Source organism: Betta splendens, chromosome 1, assembly GCF_900634795.4.
Source record: "Betta splendens chromosome 1, fBetSpl5.4, whole genome shotgun sequence".
Taxonomy (NCBI): Eukaryota; Metazoa; Chordata; class Actinopteri; order Anabantiformes; family Osphronemidae; genus Betta; species Betta splendens.
The window spans coordinates 6,457,618-6,472,635 of NC_040881.3; the positions used below are offsets into that span (position 1 = coordinate 6,457,618).

General features: G+C 40.1%; 2 protein-coding genes across 2 annotated transcripts in view; both read right to left on the reverse strand.

The window, feature by feature from the left end:
• Positions 1-1,116: 1,116 nt before the first annotated feature.
• LOC114864558 (caspase-4-like) overlaps positions 1,117-15,018 on the reverse strand; it is a 47,393-nt gene continuing 33,491 nt past the window's right edge. Inside the window, exon 15 of the mRNA XM_055508166.1 lies at positions 1,117-1,175. The gene's annotated coding sequence lies outside the window, so the exon portion shown is untranslated. The remainder of the gene's footprint in view (positions 1,176-15,018) is intronic.
• LOC114864385 (caspase-6-like) lies at positions 6,391-8,507 on the reverse strand. The gene is made up of 6 exons (XM_029165256.3): positions 8,375-8,507; positions 8,152-8,228; positions 7,875-7,945; positions 7,674-7,784; positions 7,419-7,545; positions 6,391-7,271 (listed from the first exon to the last, which is right to left on the reverse strand). The coding sequence occupies exons 1-6, from the start codon at positions 8,488-8,490 to the stop codon at positions 7,042-7,044; spliced, it is 732 nt and encodes a 243-aa protein (XP_029021089.2). The 5' UTR covers positions 8,491-8,507; the 3' UTR covers positions 6,391-7,041.

Genomic DNA, 15,018 nt, shown 5'->3' on the forward strand with positions numbered 1-15,018 from the left:
AAATAAGAGCACCTTCATTCAAACGCAGAGTTCTGGTTCAGATGCACCAGAACCTTCAACAGTCATGAAACCAATTCCATTGTATTCAGGGGACAATATGCTGTCAAGACTGGTTCGTGTACAATGTTTATTCACTAACTTACATAATAGTAAAATTATTCCAGAGAAACAGGACTGAGTGACATGAAGCCACATTGCCCTCCGTTGGTGGAAACTGCAAGTGTACTCCTCACAACATTTCACCACGTGAGCTATAGGTAGTGTGATTGTATTTTATTACAGGTACCTCAACACTACAATATGGTTGATTGGTAATATCCAAATTAAGCCATTTCTAGTTTCTTCTTATTTTTTCTTGTACAGTATGGTCACTTCAATTAAATTAGAACTACATCTGATAAAAAATCTAAAAATTCTAAAAATAATACATTAGTCAATAAAGTATGTCTTATCTTATTCAGAGGTTCAAGGTTTTTAACATACTGTAACAAAGGAGCCAGTTATAGTGTGGGGTGTAGTCTGATTGTTTGCAGTTTGTGAGTGAGCTTATGAGGCATGACTGTATTGAAGGCACAACTGTAGTCAGTGAAGAGCAACTTATCCTCCAGGTGGGAGAGGAAAATGTGAAGAACTGTGGCAATAGCATCCAAAGTAGACTTCATAATGATTGGAGTGAGTGCTACCGGCCTGTAGTCATTTAAGCAGGTTGAGGAGCTCTTCTTAGGGAGGACAATGGTTGTGGTTTTGAAACAGATGGGGGCGATGCTCTGACCAAGTGAGAGGTTAAAGATGGAGGTGGGTACATTGCCAGCTTTTAGCACAAGCTCTGAGGGCCCACTCTGGAATGTTTCTGGTCCTGCTGCTTTGCATGGGTTGATCTTTCTCAGTACTTTGCATACCTCAGCGGATGACACATTGGGGGTGGGGGCTGTGTGATCCAGGTGTGTGTGTGTGCATTCCTGTATTGTTACCATTGGTCTCAAAGTGGGCATAGACTGTGATGAGGTCATCCGGTACGCTGTCTGAGGAGCATCAGCAGTGGAGTAGAAACAGCTTCTCTTTGTACTGCTTCTTGGCTGCTGTAATGGCTCTTCTTGAGTGTAATTTGTTGCTTTGTGCTTTGTCTCATTGCCTGATGTGAATGCAACTGATCGGGCATGCAGAATGTGACGTACCTGACTGTCTTACTGTATCTTAAACTCAGAGAGGCCAGACTGAGATGGTACATAACAAAGAGTACACATTCTTATACCACATACTCAACCCCCTGTGCTGTTCTTCCTATTTTCCAGAGAACCTCTGACTGGTTTAACATTCCTACTAACTGTCAGAGCAACCTCATCTGTCAGATCTTCATTTCTGACATACAAAGTATTTGTTATTAGTTACTAATCTCGTAGGAAGTTCTGTCTCTGAAGTCCTGGTTACTCCATTATTGTAACATAACAACACTAAATAAATTTTCCTCAAAAGCCCAATAGTACAAACCAAAATCTTACAGGTTTTATCTTCTGTCAACATGTTCATGTCTCAGTGAACAGGTTACAGACCACACACTTGAATTGCAGAAAAACTGGAAACCAAGCACAACAATAAACTTACGTTTTCTCAACCTGTTTACCAGTGACTTTGTGTTTGAAGATGTACAGTAGATAAATCATTGTAGTAGCAGCTGAGTAGCTACAATGATGAAACACATCATTTTACCAACAAACTAGCAAACAAAACATTTTAACCTTCTTATTTTTGCCACTGTGCATTGCTTTTTTAATCTTTCTTGATTATGTTTACTTATTCTTTCTTTCATTTTTTTGGCACATAATTATGTCATCCATCAAGATGATTAGCTTTTTCATAATATAATTTCTGTGGATATCATCAACTTTCTTCTTCATAGATTATTAGACTTGATAATCTGTATATGTAACAAATAGAACAGTGAGCTGCCACATGTTTTTGTAAAGTTTTTTGGATTAGCTTGTCGTGCCATGTTTAGCTTGGCAGGCTTAACAGGTTCCTTCAGCTTGTTAAGCCTGAAGGAGCTGCTCAGAGCTCCCACAGTCTGATGCCGTGGATGAGAGCAATTGTCCATGATGGATGTTCACTTGCCCAACATCCTCCTCTGACCCACCGCCTCCACAGAGTCCAGTGGACAGCCCAGGACAGAGCTGGCAGATGTAGGTCTTTTGATGATTGCATCTGACTCATTTTCCACCCTGTGTATCACCTGTGGCTGGTCCAGACTTCCCTAGGTCTGGCGCCGGTAACACATGGACAGAAGAATTAGAGAAAGCTTGTTCTGCAGTGTGTCTAATATATGCAACGTTAAAATAAAGCAGCACTTCAATACACGTCACGCTACATTTGCATCGAAATATCCCAGAAAAAGGCATGGCAAGAGTTACTGTGTCTCAGAAATACTGTTTGAGTCAATATTGTTAATGTTTAGATGTCTGTAGAGTCTTGTTGTGGTGAGAGAGAAGGGCCGATAATTCCTTCCAAATTTATTTTACAGAAAGGTTTGTTTATTGACGGAGCTTCCTTTGCAATACAATGATCCTTGCAGCACGTGCACTATGATCTGCCAGCGGACAGAATAAAAATGAAGAGTCCACAGAAGGCGCTCTTTTCTAACATTATCATACATTGTAACTGAAATAAACAGAAAAGTACCATTTAAGTTTGTTCACTTGAAAAGTTCAGTTATACTTAAGAAAGGCGTTACACTATAATTGTATTTTCTTTTTCACTATGTATGGAATTAATTATGAAACAGGTTCTTAGATATCAATCCTGAGGAGGAACACAAGGTTAACGAAATAAGAGGACATCTCTCTCACTTCTACTGGAAACTGGACTCGAACTCCAGGTTTGGAAGTAAAGTTTACTGCTCCAACTTGAAGGAAAGGTATCTGTCTTTCCACAGAGCTGCTGGTTCTATTATGGTTATATTTTATATAATATTAATTGCTTACAGCTTATTGTCATCTTTCTTTAAGCCTGACAAGTCTTGGCTTTGAAGTAAAGCCGTTTAGAGATGAAGTTAATGATAAAATCCATCGAAGATAAGTGCAGCACATCTATGATCAGCTGTAGCAATCTATTAACACTTTAGATGCAGCCCAGCAGAAAACTTTTTCAAATGCAAGTTTACCGCACCCACGCAGTCAAAGCGGTGCCTATGTTAATGTTAAAGTATAAAGTCTCTCCTTGCTTTTACAGTAGTTTGGGTTTGTCTTAAAGAGAGTGGCGTAAATGTATTAAAACAACATTTTGCAGCGAACGTTTTACAGGAGACAGAATGAAAAATATGTTTTGGGTTTCTAGATGAAAACACGGCTCTACTTATGCAATAACATGACAATGCCACGCACAAACAAAACCGACAATGCCGCATTTACAACAGGGCACACCAGAGTGAACTGAGTAATATGGAGCCGCTCGATCACAGAGTTCTGTATTGGCAGCCTTCGAAAGTGAAAGGTACAGTATCATGCTACAAGACTGGTATGCAAGAGAATCAACTTTGATTCAGCGAGTTTCAGTAAAAGTTCGCTGTTTGGTTATTGAAATCTGACAAGAATGGAGCTGATTGATTTTTATGAAGAACTCAAGGCTCCTTTCTGCATGGTTGTCGGCCCAAGCAGGTCTGGTAAAACCTATTTAGTGAAACGTTTTTTGGAAAATTGTAAATATATGACCAACATTATGCCTGAAAAAGTTGTATAGATTAGCAACTTGCAGAAGATGAAGAGATCTACCTGGTTCCTTTGACGATGAAGAGATTTTTCCTAGGGATTGAAATCATCATCTAATCATTCTGGATGATGTAATGTTTTCATGCGCTGGAAAATCCTGAGGTTGTTAAAATGTTTACACAATATGGATGTGACCGGTGTTATATCGACACCGTTGCAATTTTTCTGTCATGTTTCTGACCCAGAATATTTTTCATTAAGGCAAATACGGTCGAACTTTGAACCTGAATTCAGCGCATCTTGTTCTCTTTAAAACTCCGCGTGATAAACTTCAAACATCCGTGTTGGCCCAGCAGATTGTTCCCAGACACAAAGATTATTTTATGGAGAGTTATGACGATGCAACAAAGACGCCTCGTCGCTACTTATTGGTGGATTCGGCGCCTCAATGCCCAGAGCGTTTCAGTAATAATAATGTCCCACTGTTTAAAGAGAAATCTGCCTCTCCTAAAAGTGTTAGTGTCCAGCGGACCACGCCAGCGACAGGCTATTTTGTCTGTGTGCCCGACGGATCTTGTAAAGACCATATGCCAACTAGCATTTAAGCTTTTCGCTCTTTCAGCGGACCAATATAACAAGTTAAAGAGGCAGAGACAGAGGAAGCCTTAGGACCCTAAAAAACTAAAGACGACTTTAAACCAAAAAAGAATACTCATACTGTAAAGCGTGGTGGGTTTCTTTTGCCACTAATCACCACAGCTCTTCCTACAAGTTGTGGCCGGTTTGATTAGTAAGAAATAATGAGTGACTCGGCTATCAGGAAAATGTTTCTATTGTCCCAAGACAAGCCAAATGGGTGCCAGCCACAGGGGCCGATACTGTATATGCCGATGGACTCCGGTGGAGTCGAGCCATACCAGCTGTGTGGGATGCAATTATTCATATGTCAGCAAGATATATCAGGTTCCCATATACGTAATGGATGATCAGGCCAACATGTCAAGAGGAAACAAATTCATTTGATCAATGTAAAAATGATCCTTAAAAAGTAGGAGAAATGAGATCTTAGGTGACCTTGTAGTCAACAAATGAAGTAGCAAGACTTCTACAGGTTGTAGAAAAATACTAATGACATTTCAACCAGTCACTTTCCGGTCGCAGGTCTTGTTGGAGCCTCTCCCAGTTCTTAAGACATGGAGAAAACCCATGCACACATGAGAACATGCAAATTACTGTACACACATACAGTCACACCGGAAGCACGTCCATGCACATCGTCATTACTGATACATCTGAACGTTTGCGTGAGTAACACTTGTTGTAGAACAACACTGATGACATTTCATGTCCTAGTTCTTAAGAAATGGCGAAAACACATGAGAACATGCAAATTACTGTACACACATACAGTCACACCGAAAGCTTTGGCGTTGACTCCAGGCTATGAGTCGACACTGCTGATCCCTCCACGTAAACAGTGTTTAGCTTCATCCTGGTGTCTCAACTCTCCATCTGCTGGTGTGACCTCTGCTCCTCAGAGAGCACGTCTAGAGTTTGAACTCCATAGCGAGTTTGCCGCCTTGGCCGTGGCTCCAGGTTGAGCAGAGATTGAGTCGGTCTTAGTGACATCGGTCGTGTTTGTGGGTGAACAGTGTCACGGTTTGTAACAATGAGACTGTGTTACTGTATGTGGAACAATGTTGGTGTTGGAGTCAACCAGTAAGTTAGTCAAAACTTTTTTTCCACATGCTGTAAAAAATACCAGTGAAACACCACCCACCAGCTTTCCCGTCACAGGCCTGCTGGAGGCCAACGCAGCTGTCAATCAGGAGAACAAACCCGAGCAGACACTCAAATTCTATGTTATTAAAACTGTAGTAAACAACCTGTTTCATCCACTTCCAGCTAGTTTTCAAGTGCAAACACTGCTTGTTGAAGGGATAAATGCCAATGCCTCACATTTCCACATTGGGCTACAGTAGTTCAGATGTGAAGTCGTGTTCATGAGACAATACTATAAACTTCAAGAGCCAGTTCTTGTCAGCTAGCTCTGAATGGTCGACATATTTTATTTCAAGATTTACTGGTGATCTGGAATTCAATGCAAAACATAAAATGTGTCTATGTGTTCTCAAAGACATGCTACAAATCCTCCACCATCAGCACACGCCCAAACAACTTTATCAATCTGTAGACTTTTTTCTTTAGCAAAGTCAATGAAATACTTGAATAATTCCTCCCCCCTTGTTAACCCTTTTATTGGAAAAACAGCAAGTCTTCTCCACATGTGTCACCGGCAGCATACTGCGCAATCACACTGAACTGGGATAATGTTTTACATCTGACTCATACATACAACACATGTACACATACAGTATACTACTGCACTGCAAAGGAAGCGCCATCAATGAACAAACATTTCTTTAAAACTAATTTGGAAGTAATTGTCGGTCCTTTTTCTCTCTGCGTTGTTAAAACTTTCTTTTTGTTTCTGAGTTGGACAGTCTTACAGACTCAACTGCACAGTTTTGGACACTTTCACCTGGACACTTTAAGTACTTTAGTACAGTATATGTGTGAGTTGTTAGATTCAACAGATACAAAAAATAAAACAGGAAGTGGCAATATAAGTGTCCAGTCTGTGAGAATATTTTGTAACAAGAGATGACGTGGCCATTTAGTGTAGATGAATAAAACGTTAATTGTATCATACAGGAAAACAACCCAAAGGCCAAAAACAAATGGAAGACCAAAAATGTGTCACAAGGACAAAGTGAAATCCCCAGTTTTTTTTTATCTTTAATTATATCTTTATTGAACACACCCATTAAACAAAGCTAGAGTCCAGTCAAGGGAATGAGAATGAAGGTCTGACATATAAAAACACCCAAACAGTGCCAGTGGCCATAAACGCAAAACCACATGAATCTAGGTAATAACTATTTCGTTCTTTTAGCAAAAACCTATTCAAAGTTAGAAAAATAAACCTTTAAACTGCACATTGATATATTTTATGTATGTAGACGTTAAATTCACACAAATCACTTTCTATCTGGTAAAAATCCCAGTGATATGCTTAGCTACTACATGATCACACATGACTTTATGATGTTTGTGTCAGTTTGTTGTTTCATCATCAGTAATAGTGTGAAGGATCGCGGTTGACAATTTAGAATAAGATCTCATAAATATGGCTGGTGACTCAATACAAATAGTTGAACTGATCATTATTAAGTAAAAGAATAGTAGATCCGCAGAAATCATATAAATCTTTTATAACACACCAAATTTTCTAAGGAACCATCAAATCAATCCTCCCATTTAGTGGTTGAGGAAACTGTTACTATTTTGTTTGGAAGTACAGTTTCTTGGTGAGCATCGAAGCAAAGCAGGGTATTTGCTTCGTTTTAATGCCTTGGTTTGTTATTGTCCTGTCCTCCCTTTTAGCCACCTCTCTGTTGACAAGGGTCAGTAATCGTGTGAATTCAAGTGAATTCCCGTACTTCTCAAGTATGGTACACAGATCCTGGATGTACCATGAGCCTTTTTCAATGTGCCGATGGGAAAAGCTGCCTAAAATGATAAAAGAGAGGAGAGTACAGCTACTGAGCAATCAGATAAAGGACATTTAAAAGAAATGATCAATTCTAGAACGTATACAATCAACAAGAGTTTAAAAAAAACTAATAGTTCTCCATGAGTTCCTCCTACAGGTTTTACCTTTAGCCACAGCATAACACATTATGAAATCAGCTGCAGCAGGGATGGTTTTTACAGATGCAGGACCTGCCAAAGTTTTCCTTTTCATCATGGCATCATGAGCTTCCTCCTCATTTTCACAACAAACCTGGAGACATAAACCATTAACACTGTTTAAATCGTATAGGTTGATGAGGTTGTATACACAGTAATACAGTAAAATAAAGTAATGTTTTGATCGATGTAAATGGATATTTCTTCATTTTTTACATGTACCTGCCAGATAAAGATTTTGGATTTTCTCACAAGAGTTTTGCACTCAGTTCCTTTGAACTTGTCTGTGATGGTTTTCATGGGGAGTTTTCCATCATAGGCATAAACATTATCCTCTGTATTACATGCATCACCTTCACCCTTTTTATTATCTTCATCATCATCTTCTTCACCATCCTCATGATTGTCTTCACTTTTTACAACTTTATCCCGAGTACCATAACTCATATAGACAACTAATAAACAGTCTGCATTCGAATGATCTTCCTTTGTAGCTGGTGGGACAACAAACATTTGTTAGTCTCATGCTTAGTTAACTCCAAAGTTAAACCTCATCCAATCTCCCAGTTACTCTCAATAATACACAATAGCGTTTAACATCAACACAGTATCATCACAAATGATACTGATTGATACCGTAGCTTAACATTTCTCGCAGTTTGAAATTTTAATATATGAATTTTGACTATGCTGCACTTACCTTTATCAAGTTCAGAATTAACTTCACTTTTTTTATAATCTTTGAAGACCCTCACATCAAAGCCAAGACCCTTCAGACTTAAAGAGAGATTCATAGAAAAATACAAAGTTAAAGCACTGAAAGTTTTTTTTGTTGCCACATAAGTTCTTCCTGTTACTACAAAACAATTAAAGACAAAACACAACCAAACCAACCTGCAACTCACTAGAAACACAGACATTACCTTCTCTCCAAGTTTGTGCAGTCAGTGTTACTTCCAAACCTTGGATTCATCTGCAGGTCAGGATCAAACTGCTCGTAGTTAAAGATGAGGGCGAGGCCTCTTCTTCTATTCTTCATATTGTAGACCTCCGGAGAACCTGTACAACACCTGTTTCATGATTACAGGTAGGACACAAATATTAACATCAACACAAAATACAGATAATAACAATAATACCAATATTATGCTAATACTTTGATATTAACATTACTTGAGAACTAGACCAAAGTGAATGAAATGAAAACCCAAACCAGAAGAAACGTACCTACTGAACAACCCGTTGGTCTCTGTGAGGCTTTCTGTGAATAACGGAGAAAACACACATTTATACAAACATACATTAGTCACCCAGACAATAGTGTAACTGCACTGATAAACTCTGATGCATGTTTGTCAATAAGCTACGACTTAATAAAGACAAGGCCAAGGTGTTTCTCAGGAGAGAACCGTTGAAGGGTGAGTGTAGACCATGACTCTCCAGTCTAATAATAGACCAAAGGTAAGCATTCAAAAATACTAAACATTATATAACTATTATTATAAAGTCAGAGTCTTGACCTTGATCACTTGTGCCAAAATGATCCAAATGGTTCATGCTTTCACAAATATATGAAGTCTAGTGTAACGCTGTTATCTGTCTGATTTGCTGTCTGATACAATTAGAACAGTGACCAAAGAATCACATTTGTAATATTGTGATGGACATTTAACCTGGAACAACAATGTTCCAGGTAAAGCGCCTTTAGTTTCAAAGCATGGAAGTCAAGTTACCTTCAGACATGTCTGCTGTGTTAGAGATGTGCAGATGTTGTCCTCACTCTGACTCTGAGAGAAGTGAATTTTACTCTTCAGTGCATCACAGATAAAGCAGCACTCCCCTGTAACCTCATTGGTTTTAGAGAAGGCCTGACACCTGTCAGTCAAGCCTTAGTTACGTCACAGGGTTTGTACAAGCTGCTGCTTCAAACTGCAAAAAGCAACATAAATCAATAATAGATCAAAAATTGAATTGTGAAATGTTGTTTTTTTCCTAAAACTTAAAAACAGTGATTAAAGTTGCTGAACACAAATTTGAAATTAAAGTCTAATAATGAATTATATTATAAAAAAGCTAAACATCTTGATGCATAACATAATTATGTGCCAATAAATAATAAAATTTGTATGAGGTTGCATTAACAGTTAGTAGGAATGTTAAACCTGTCAGAATAGATGATGATTAGGTTCTCTGGAAATGAGGAAGAATAGCACTGGGGAGTTAAGTATGTAGTATAACAATGTATACTCTTTGTTGTGTACATGAGTTTCAAGGTAAAGTATTTCAAAGTTGGTGGAATGTGAATAAGTGGTAAAAAATGAATGGTGTTGCAGTGGGTAGCACTGTTACCTCACAGCAAGAAGGTCTTTGGTTCGATTCCTGGTGCGGTACCCTAGTTTGCATGTTCTCCACCATAGGTGGTGTGTGTTCATCTCTCATTTTCTGTGGTAATGGCAACCTGGGATATTCCTGAATGATAAACAAGCGGTACCCTATGGTAATGTTAAAGACACATTGAAGCCCCTTTAAATACAACCTTATTAATAATACAACCTAACAAAATACACGTAATTTCATACATAGAAGTTACACACTAAGGTGTGTAGGACTAGACAACTATAACTTCTTCCTACTCGGTTGAAGCAGGTACTAGAGTAGGTAAATTATTAGGGTTATTTTTCCACCCCACCATAAAGACCGGTCTGTGAAAATATTGTGACATTAAACCGGTCTGTGGTGCAAAAAAGGTTGGGGACCACTGACCTAACAGGTAGGTAGGTAACAGTAGGCGCTTCATCCACAGATTACTCTGTCGCTAATATGGGGTGCCGAATGTAAAAGGAGCACCTAGAAACTAGTATTCTCACATTTAACTAAATGACAACATGTTTTCTCACATTTAGTTAAATGTGCAAAAGTCTAAATGTAGATGTAAATGTTAAATGTAAAGGTTAAATGTTAACCATGTGTCATTTAGTTAAATGTGAGAAAACTAGTTATAGGTGCTTCTTTTACATTCGGCACCCCATATGCTAACAGGTAGCTAACGTAAACTGGTTTTCTATATGAAAGAGTGACCACTTTACCTGATGACCGACATCCGGTGACTTGCTTTACCTGGGTGACATCCTGTTGGCTGTCAATGTCAATGCCTTGGTTTACATTACCTACAGTATCTGTTTGAGCATGCACTCTCTTTGACAGAGTGATCTATGGACGGAGCATAGCGTCTAGCTTGTGTTTTTTGTGAACGATCAGGAGCGTCTTTACCAATGGTGCTGTTGCCTGCCGGCAGGCGCTGCCAGCGCCTAAGTACACTGTGGGTGAAGCGAAGCTAAAATTCAAGCCTGTCTAACAACTGCATTACATATCAGTCTGTTGGGGGACTGCTGGGGGACTTCATTTATACACTGAGCTCCTCTGTTTCCTTCTATCTCCTCTCCTCGTTGTGATTTGGCGCTATACAAGTAAAATTGAATTGAATTGAATTGAGGACAACCTCAGTACAAACAACACGAGGCAGGGATGCCACTTTAGACTGAACCTAAAAAATTAAATTAAAATTAGTAAACTGGACCACTGAAGTCATAAAAGTCAAAAGACACTCAAAAAATGTATTCTTGTTCTACTTTATTTAAAATTCATGCTTTAGTCATTTCAATACAATAAACAAAAGCCATATTGTAATGCAACTCCTAACCAGACATACTGTACTGTAACTATGCCATACAATATACTATGTACAGTATATACAGTAGCAGCAAGCAGTGTAACATCACAAACTAAGAACTGAAATATCAGAACTAGTCATAAGTTGATTTTTCAGTGTTTGAATTTAAGAGAAAGCTCACTTCTACCCAGCTTTAGCATCACAGCAGCTTCTGAAGAAAGCTAAGTGTTTTTCCATGTATTTCAGATTGTCCAGGTGGATTGACCAGTCCAAAGCTAGAAAGTGTGGCCAGTTCATCCATCACCACACTCCCCTCCAAAACGATTCCTGTTCTGGATGGGTCTTTTTCATTCTCTGAGGTCAGAAACACTTAAACTCAGTTTGACCTTTGAGGCCTAAAAAATCTCTTCTAACTTTAAGGTGTATAATATAGTTCTATAGTGTACCTTTCTTGTGCACTTTAGTATAACTCCCCGTGTTGAATGTTACCACTGATGTCTGTTTTTCTTTTTCTTTTATTTTTTTCTATACAACTGCATTACCACTGTGCATCTGTACAGTAGCTGTACATTCCAGCAACTTCTAAATTCTTTACCTTGAGACTCATAACAAAGAGTACACATTCTTATACCACATACTCAACTCCCCAGTACTCTTCTTCCTAATTTCCAGAGAACCTAATCATCCTTTTGCTGACTGGTTTAACATTCCTACTAACTGTTATTGCACCCTCATATGTCAGATCTTCATTTCTGACATACAAAGTATTTGTTCCTAGGAAACCTTTGTAGGAAGGTTCGTCTTTGAAGTCCTGGTTCCTCCATTAGTGTATTTGAGCAACAGAACTCTAATAAATCAGCCTTTTACTCAAAGCCCAATAGTATAAACTAAAATCCTAAAAGTTTTATTTTCTGTCAACATGTTCATAACAATATGTCTCAGCTAACAGGTTACATACCAAACGCTTTTAAGGTTGCTGTAGCCAGATCTTTACTGGAAACATGAACTTATTACCAAGGATTTCTAGCTAATTATCTGTCATATCTCAAAAAACAGTCAAGTGCAATTCAACTATGTGAGCAATGGATTCCTGCTGTTTTACTATTCTTTAATTAGGTGATTATGAGCACTACTGTTTGTATAAGCGTTAAATGGTCATCCATATTTATCAGATCTAATCCTAAATTGTAAACTTTGATCCTTCATTAACATAGTATTACTGTGATGATGAGACAAAAAATTTACACATGACACACAAACTTCATAACATCATGTGTAAACATGTAGTTACTGTTTTGCGGCAGCTCTTTTCACCTATTGCTTGTGATTTTCTTTACTAGCCTTAGAATTTAAAGCGCACCCTCTCTGATCATGTTGTTATACATAGTTTTTTGTCCGTTTTTACACTTGGATTTATACTTTCCCTCATCCGAAAAACTGGTGCGCAAGAGCAGGACAGGTGTCATGCCAAAAAGTGATTGTCTGCCAGAAATGGAATGCCGTACGCGGGAGCGGACTACAGCTGCTTATTTCGGTCTCAAACTGCCATACCTTGTAAATATTGTGCTTTTAGATCATAATAATCATCTTAATTCTCTTTACAGCGATCGTCGATTGTGACCGATGCTACGACTCAGATCTGCGACAGAAATAAGCTTCTGATCAAAACATATTATATAATCACTTTTTGACAACTCTAAACGAGCATCATACTGGTTGTACTGGCCTCAGACAGGTACAAGCAGTGGTTAAGTGAACTTAAATCTGTCAATATTAACACGATGACGCCATGGACTGATTCATAAATAAGCTTCTGATGAAAAGATATTGGCCCCAATCACTTTTCAGGCAAGTTGAAAAGAGCATCTCACTGGTTGCACTGGTCTCCGACATGTACAGACATTGGTCAAGTAAACTAGATGTTAATTAAACCTTTTAATATAAGATTCCAGGTTGCTCACGGCAGGCCCCCCCTCACTCGACCTACAGGGCTCCTCCACCCCCACTTCACACATCACAGCAGATCAGATAAGAAAGGAGCTGAACAAGCTTCATCCAACAAAGGCTGCAGGACCTGATGGAATCAGCCCAAGGGTGCTGAAAGTCTGTGCTCCCCAGCTGTGTGGTGTCCTCCAACACATCTTCAACCTGAGCCTGCAGCTGGAGAGATTAAGATTAAGATTAAGAATGCCTTTATTAGTCCCACAGCGGGGAAATTCCCATCAGCAGCCAGGTTACCCGGCGCTAGTCCGACAGTGGAAGCAAATTGCAGTACAAACAGTAATAAAACGCACACACATACAGTATCACACAGTACAAGTGGAAACCTTGCTGGAATTTTTTCCTTGGGTTCATCAGGACAGATAGATAAGGTCGGAGAGCAGACAGTGAGACTGTAAGGAGGGGGGGGGGTGTATCTGAATCAGTGTAGTGAAGTGTTGTTTATAGAAGTATGACCGAGGCCGACCAAGATGTTTACAGGTCAGTCCAACAGTTGTCCTTGAAGGGAGTCACAATAAGGGGAAGAGGATAGATAGAGGCACAGCTGGTGAGCTAGATTGGACCCGGGAAGGGAGGGGGGTGAGGGAGAAGGGACAGAGTAATACACAGCCAAATTTAATACATTTTAACAATCCATGACTAATTTGTCTAGATCAATACTCCAATCGGTCAGAACTCAGGGCTTCTTCGCCTCTTGTGGGACCATGGGTCACCCGTGACATCTCCTCAAGCCTGTCAGACAAGGCTGTCACCATATTCACCAAGTGTTCAGTCTGTCTGCAGATGTTATCCCTCAGTCTCTTGTCTTCCTCCGTACGGGCTGAGATCTTATTAGTCAGTCCTGTAATCCGGGCATCCGAACGGGCTGAGATGTTACAGATCAGTCCTTCAATCCGGGCAATCCTCTGGTGTAATTCCGTCAGCCGAGTAACCATGGCCCCCGTCGGCGTTTGCAGCTCCACAGCCGGTGGACACGCCAATGAGCCGGCCACAGATTTTCCAATCTTTCCAATCTTCCGATAAAGCAGGGCACCACCAAAGCCAATCATGAGTAGCCCAGTTATCAACGTCCAAAATATGAATAGATCCTCTGCATCCTCGATGGACAGAGGCTCCAGGCACAGGGGGCACCAGGAATCCCACGCGTCCCGCACGTAGCCGGAGGCAAAAGTCCCCAAGGGGCAGAGTGGTTCTCCCGGAGATTCTTTCCTTTGTGAAAACATTTTGTCCAATGCGCTGAGTGACCCGTTGATTAGCTCCATGTTCAAAAATGTTATTCCAGAATAGCAGATCAGGGTGCTCAGAAAAAGACAAGACAAGGACACTGCAAGCAAAAGCAGAGTGGGAGCAGAGAGAAAACACGTCTGCACTCCTCGAGAGGCGGAAGTAGAAGAAGAGTTCCTCTTGGGTGGAAAAAGTCATGCATTGTGCCAGTGAATAAGACGCCACGTCCTCAACGACTACCCGTGGTTCTGACCTCTCACATCTTGGATTTTGAGAGGCTGATCCTGGACTCCCTGCGTTCTCTGGTCAAACCCTCAGTCGACCCCCTCCAGTTTGCATATCAACCCCTTCTAGGAGTGGAGGACACCATCATACATCTGCTTCATCACAGCTACAACCACCTGGACATGCCTGGCGCCTCAGTGAGGATCATGTTTGATTTCTCCAGTGCATTTAACACCATCCAGCCGGCGCTGCTGGGAGAGAAACTGGAGGACATGCAGGTTGAGGCCCCTCTGATCTCATGGATCATGGACTCCCTCACCAACTGCCCCCAGTACGTCCGCCTACAGAACTGTGTGTCTGACACTGTGGTCTGCGGCACTGGTGCTCCACAGGGGACTCCCTGTCTCCCTTTCAACTCAGAGACCTGTCATCTCCAGATCTCTGATC

What these genes read in the sequence shown, in the direction of transcription:
- LOC114864385 (XM_029165256.3), bottom strand. Translation starts at nt 8,490, where the DNA reads ATGAAGAATAGAAGAAGAGGCCTCGCCCTCATCTTTAACTACGAGCAG. An exon ending in TAATTCTGAACTTGATAAAG is followed by an intron (nt 7,946 to 8,151) that starts GTAAGTGCAGCA and finishes TTGTCCCACCAG; the next exon opens with CTACAAAGGAAGATCATTCG. An exon ending in CCAAAATCTTTATCTGGCAG is followed by an intron (nt 7,546 to 7,673) that starts GTACATGTAAAA and finishes TTATGTCTCCAG; the next exon opens with GTTTGTTGTGAAAATGAGGA.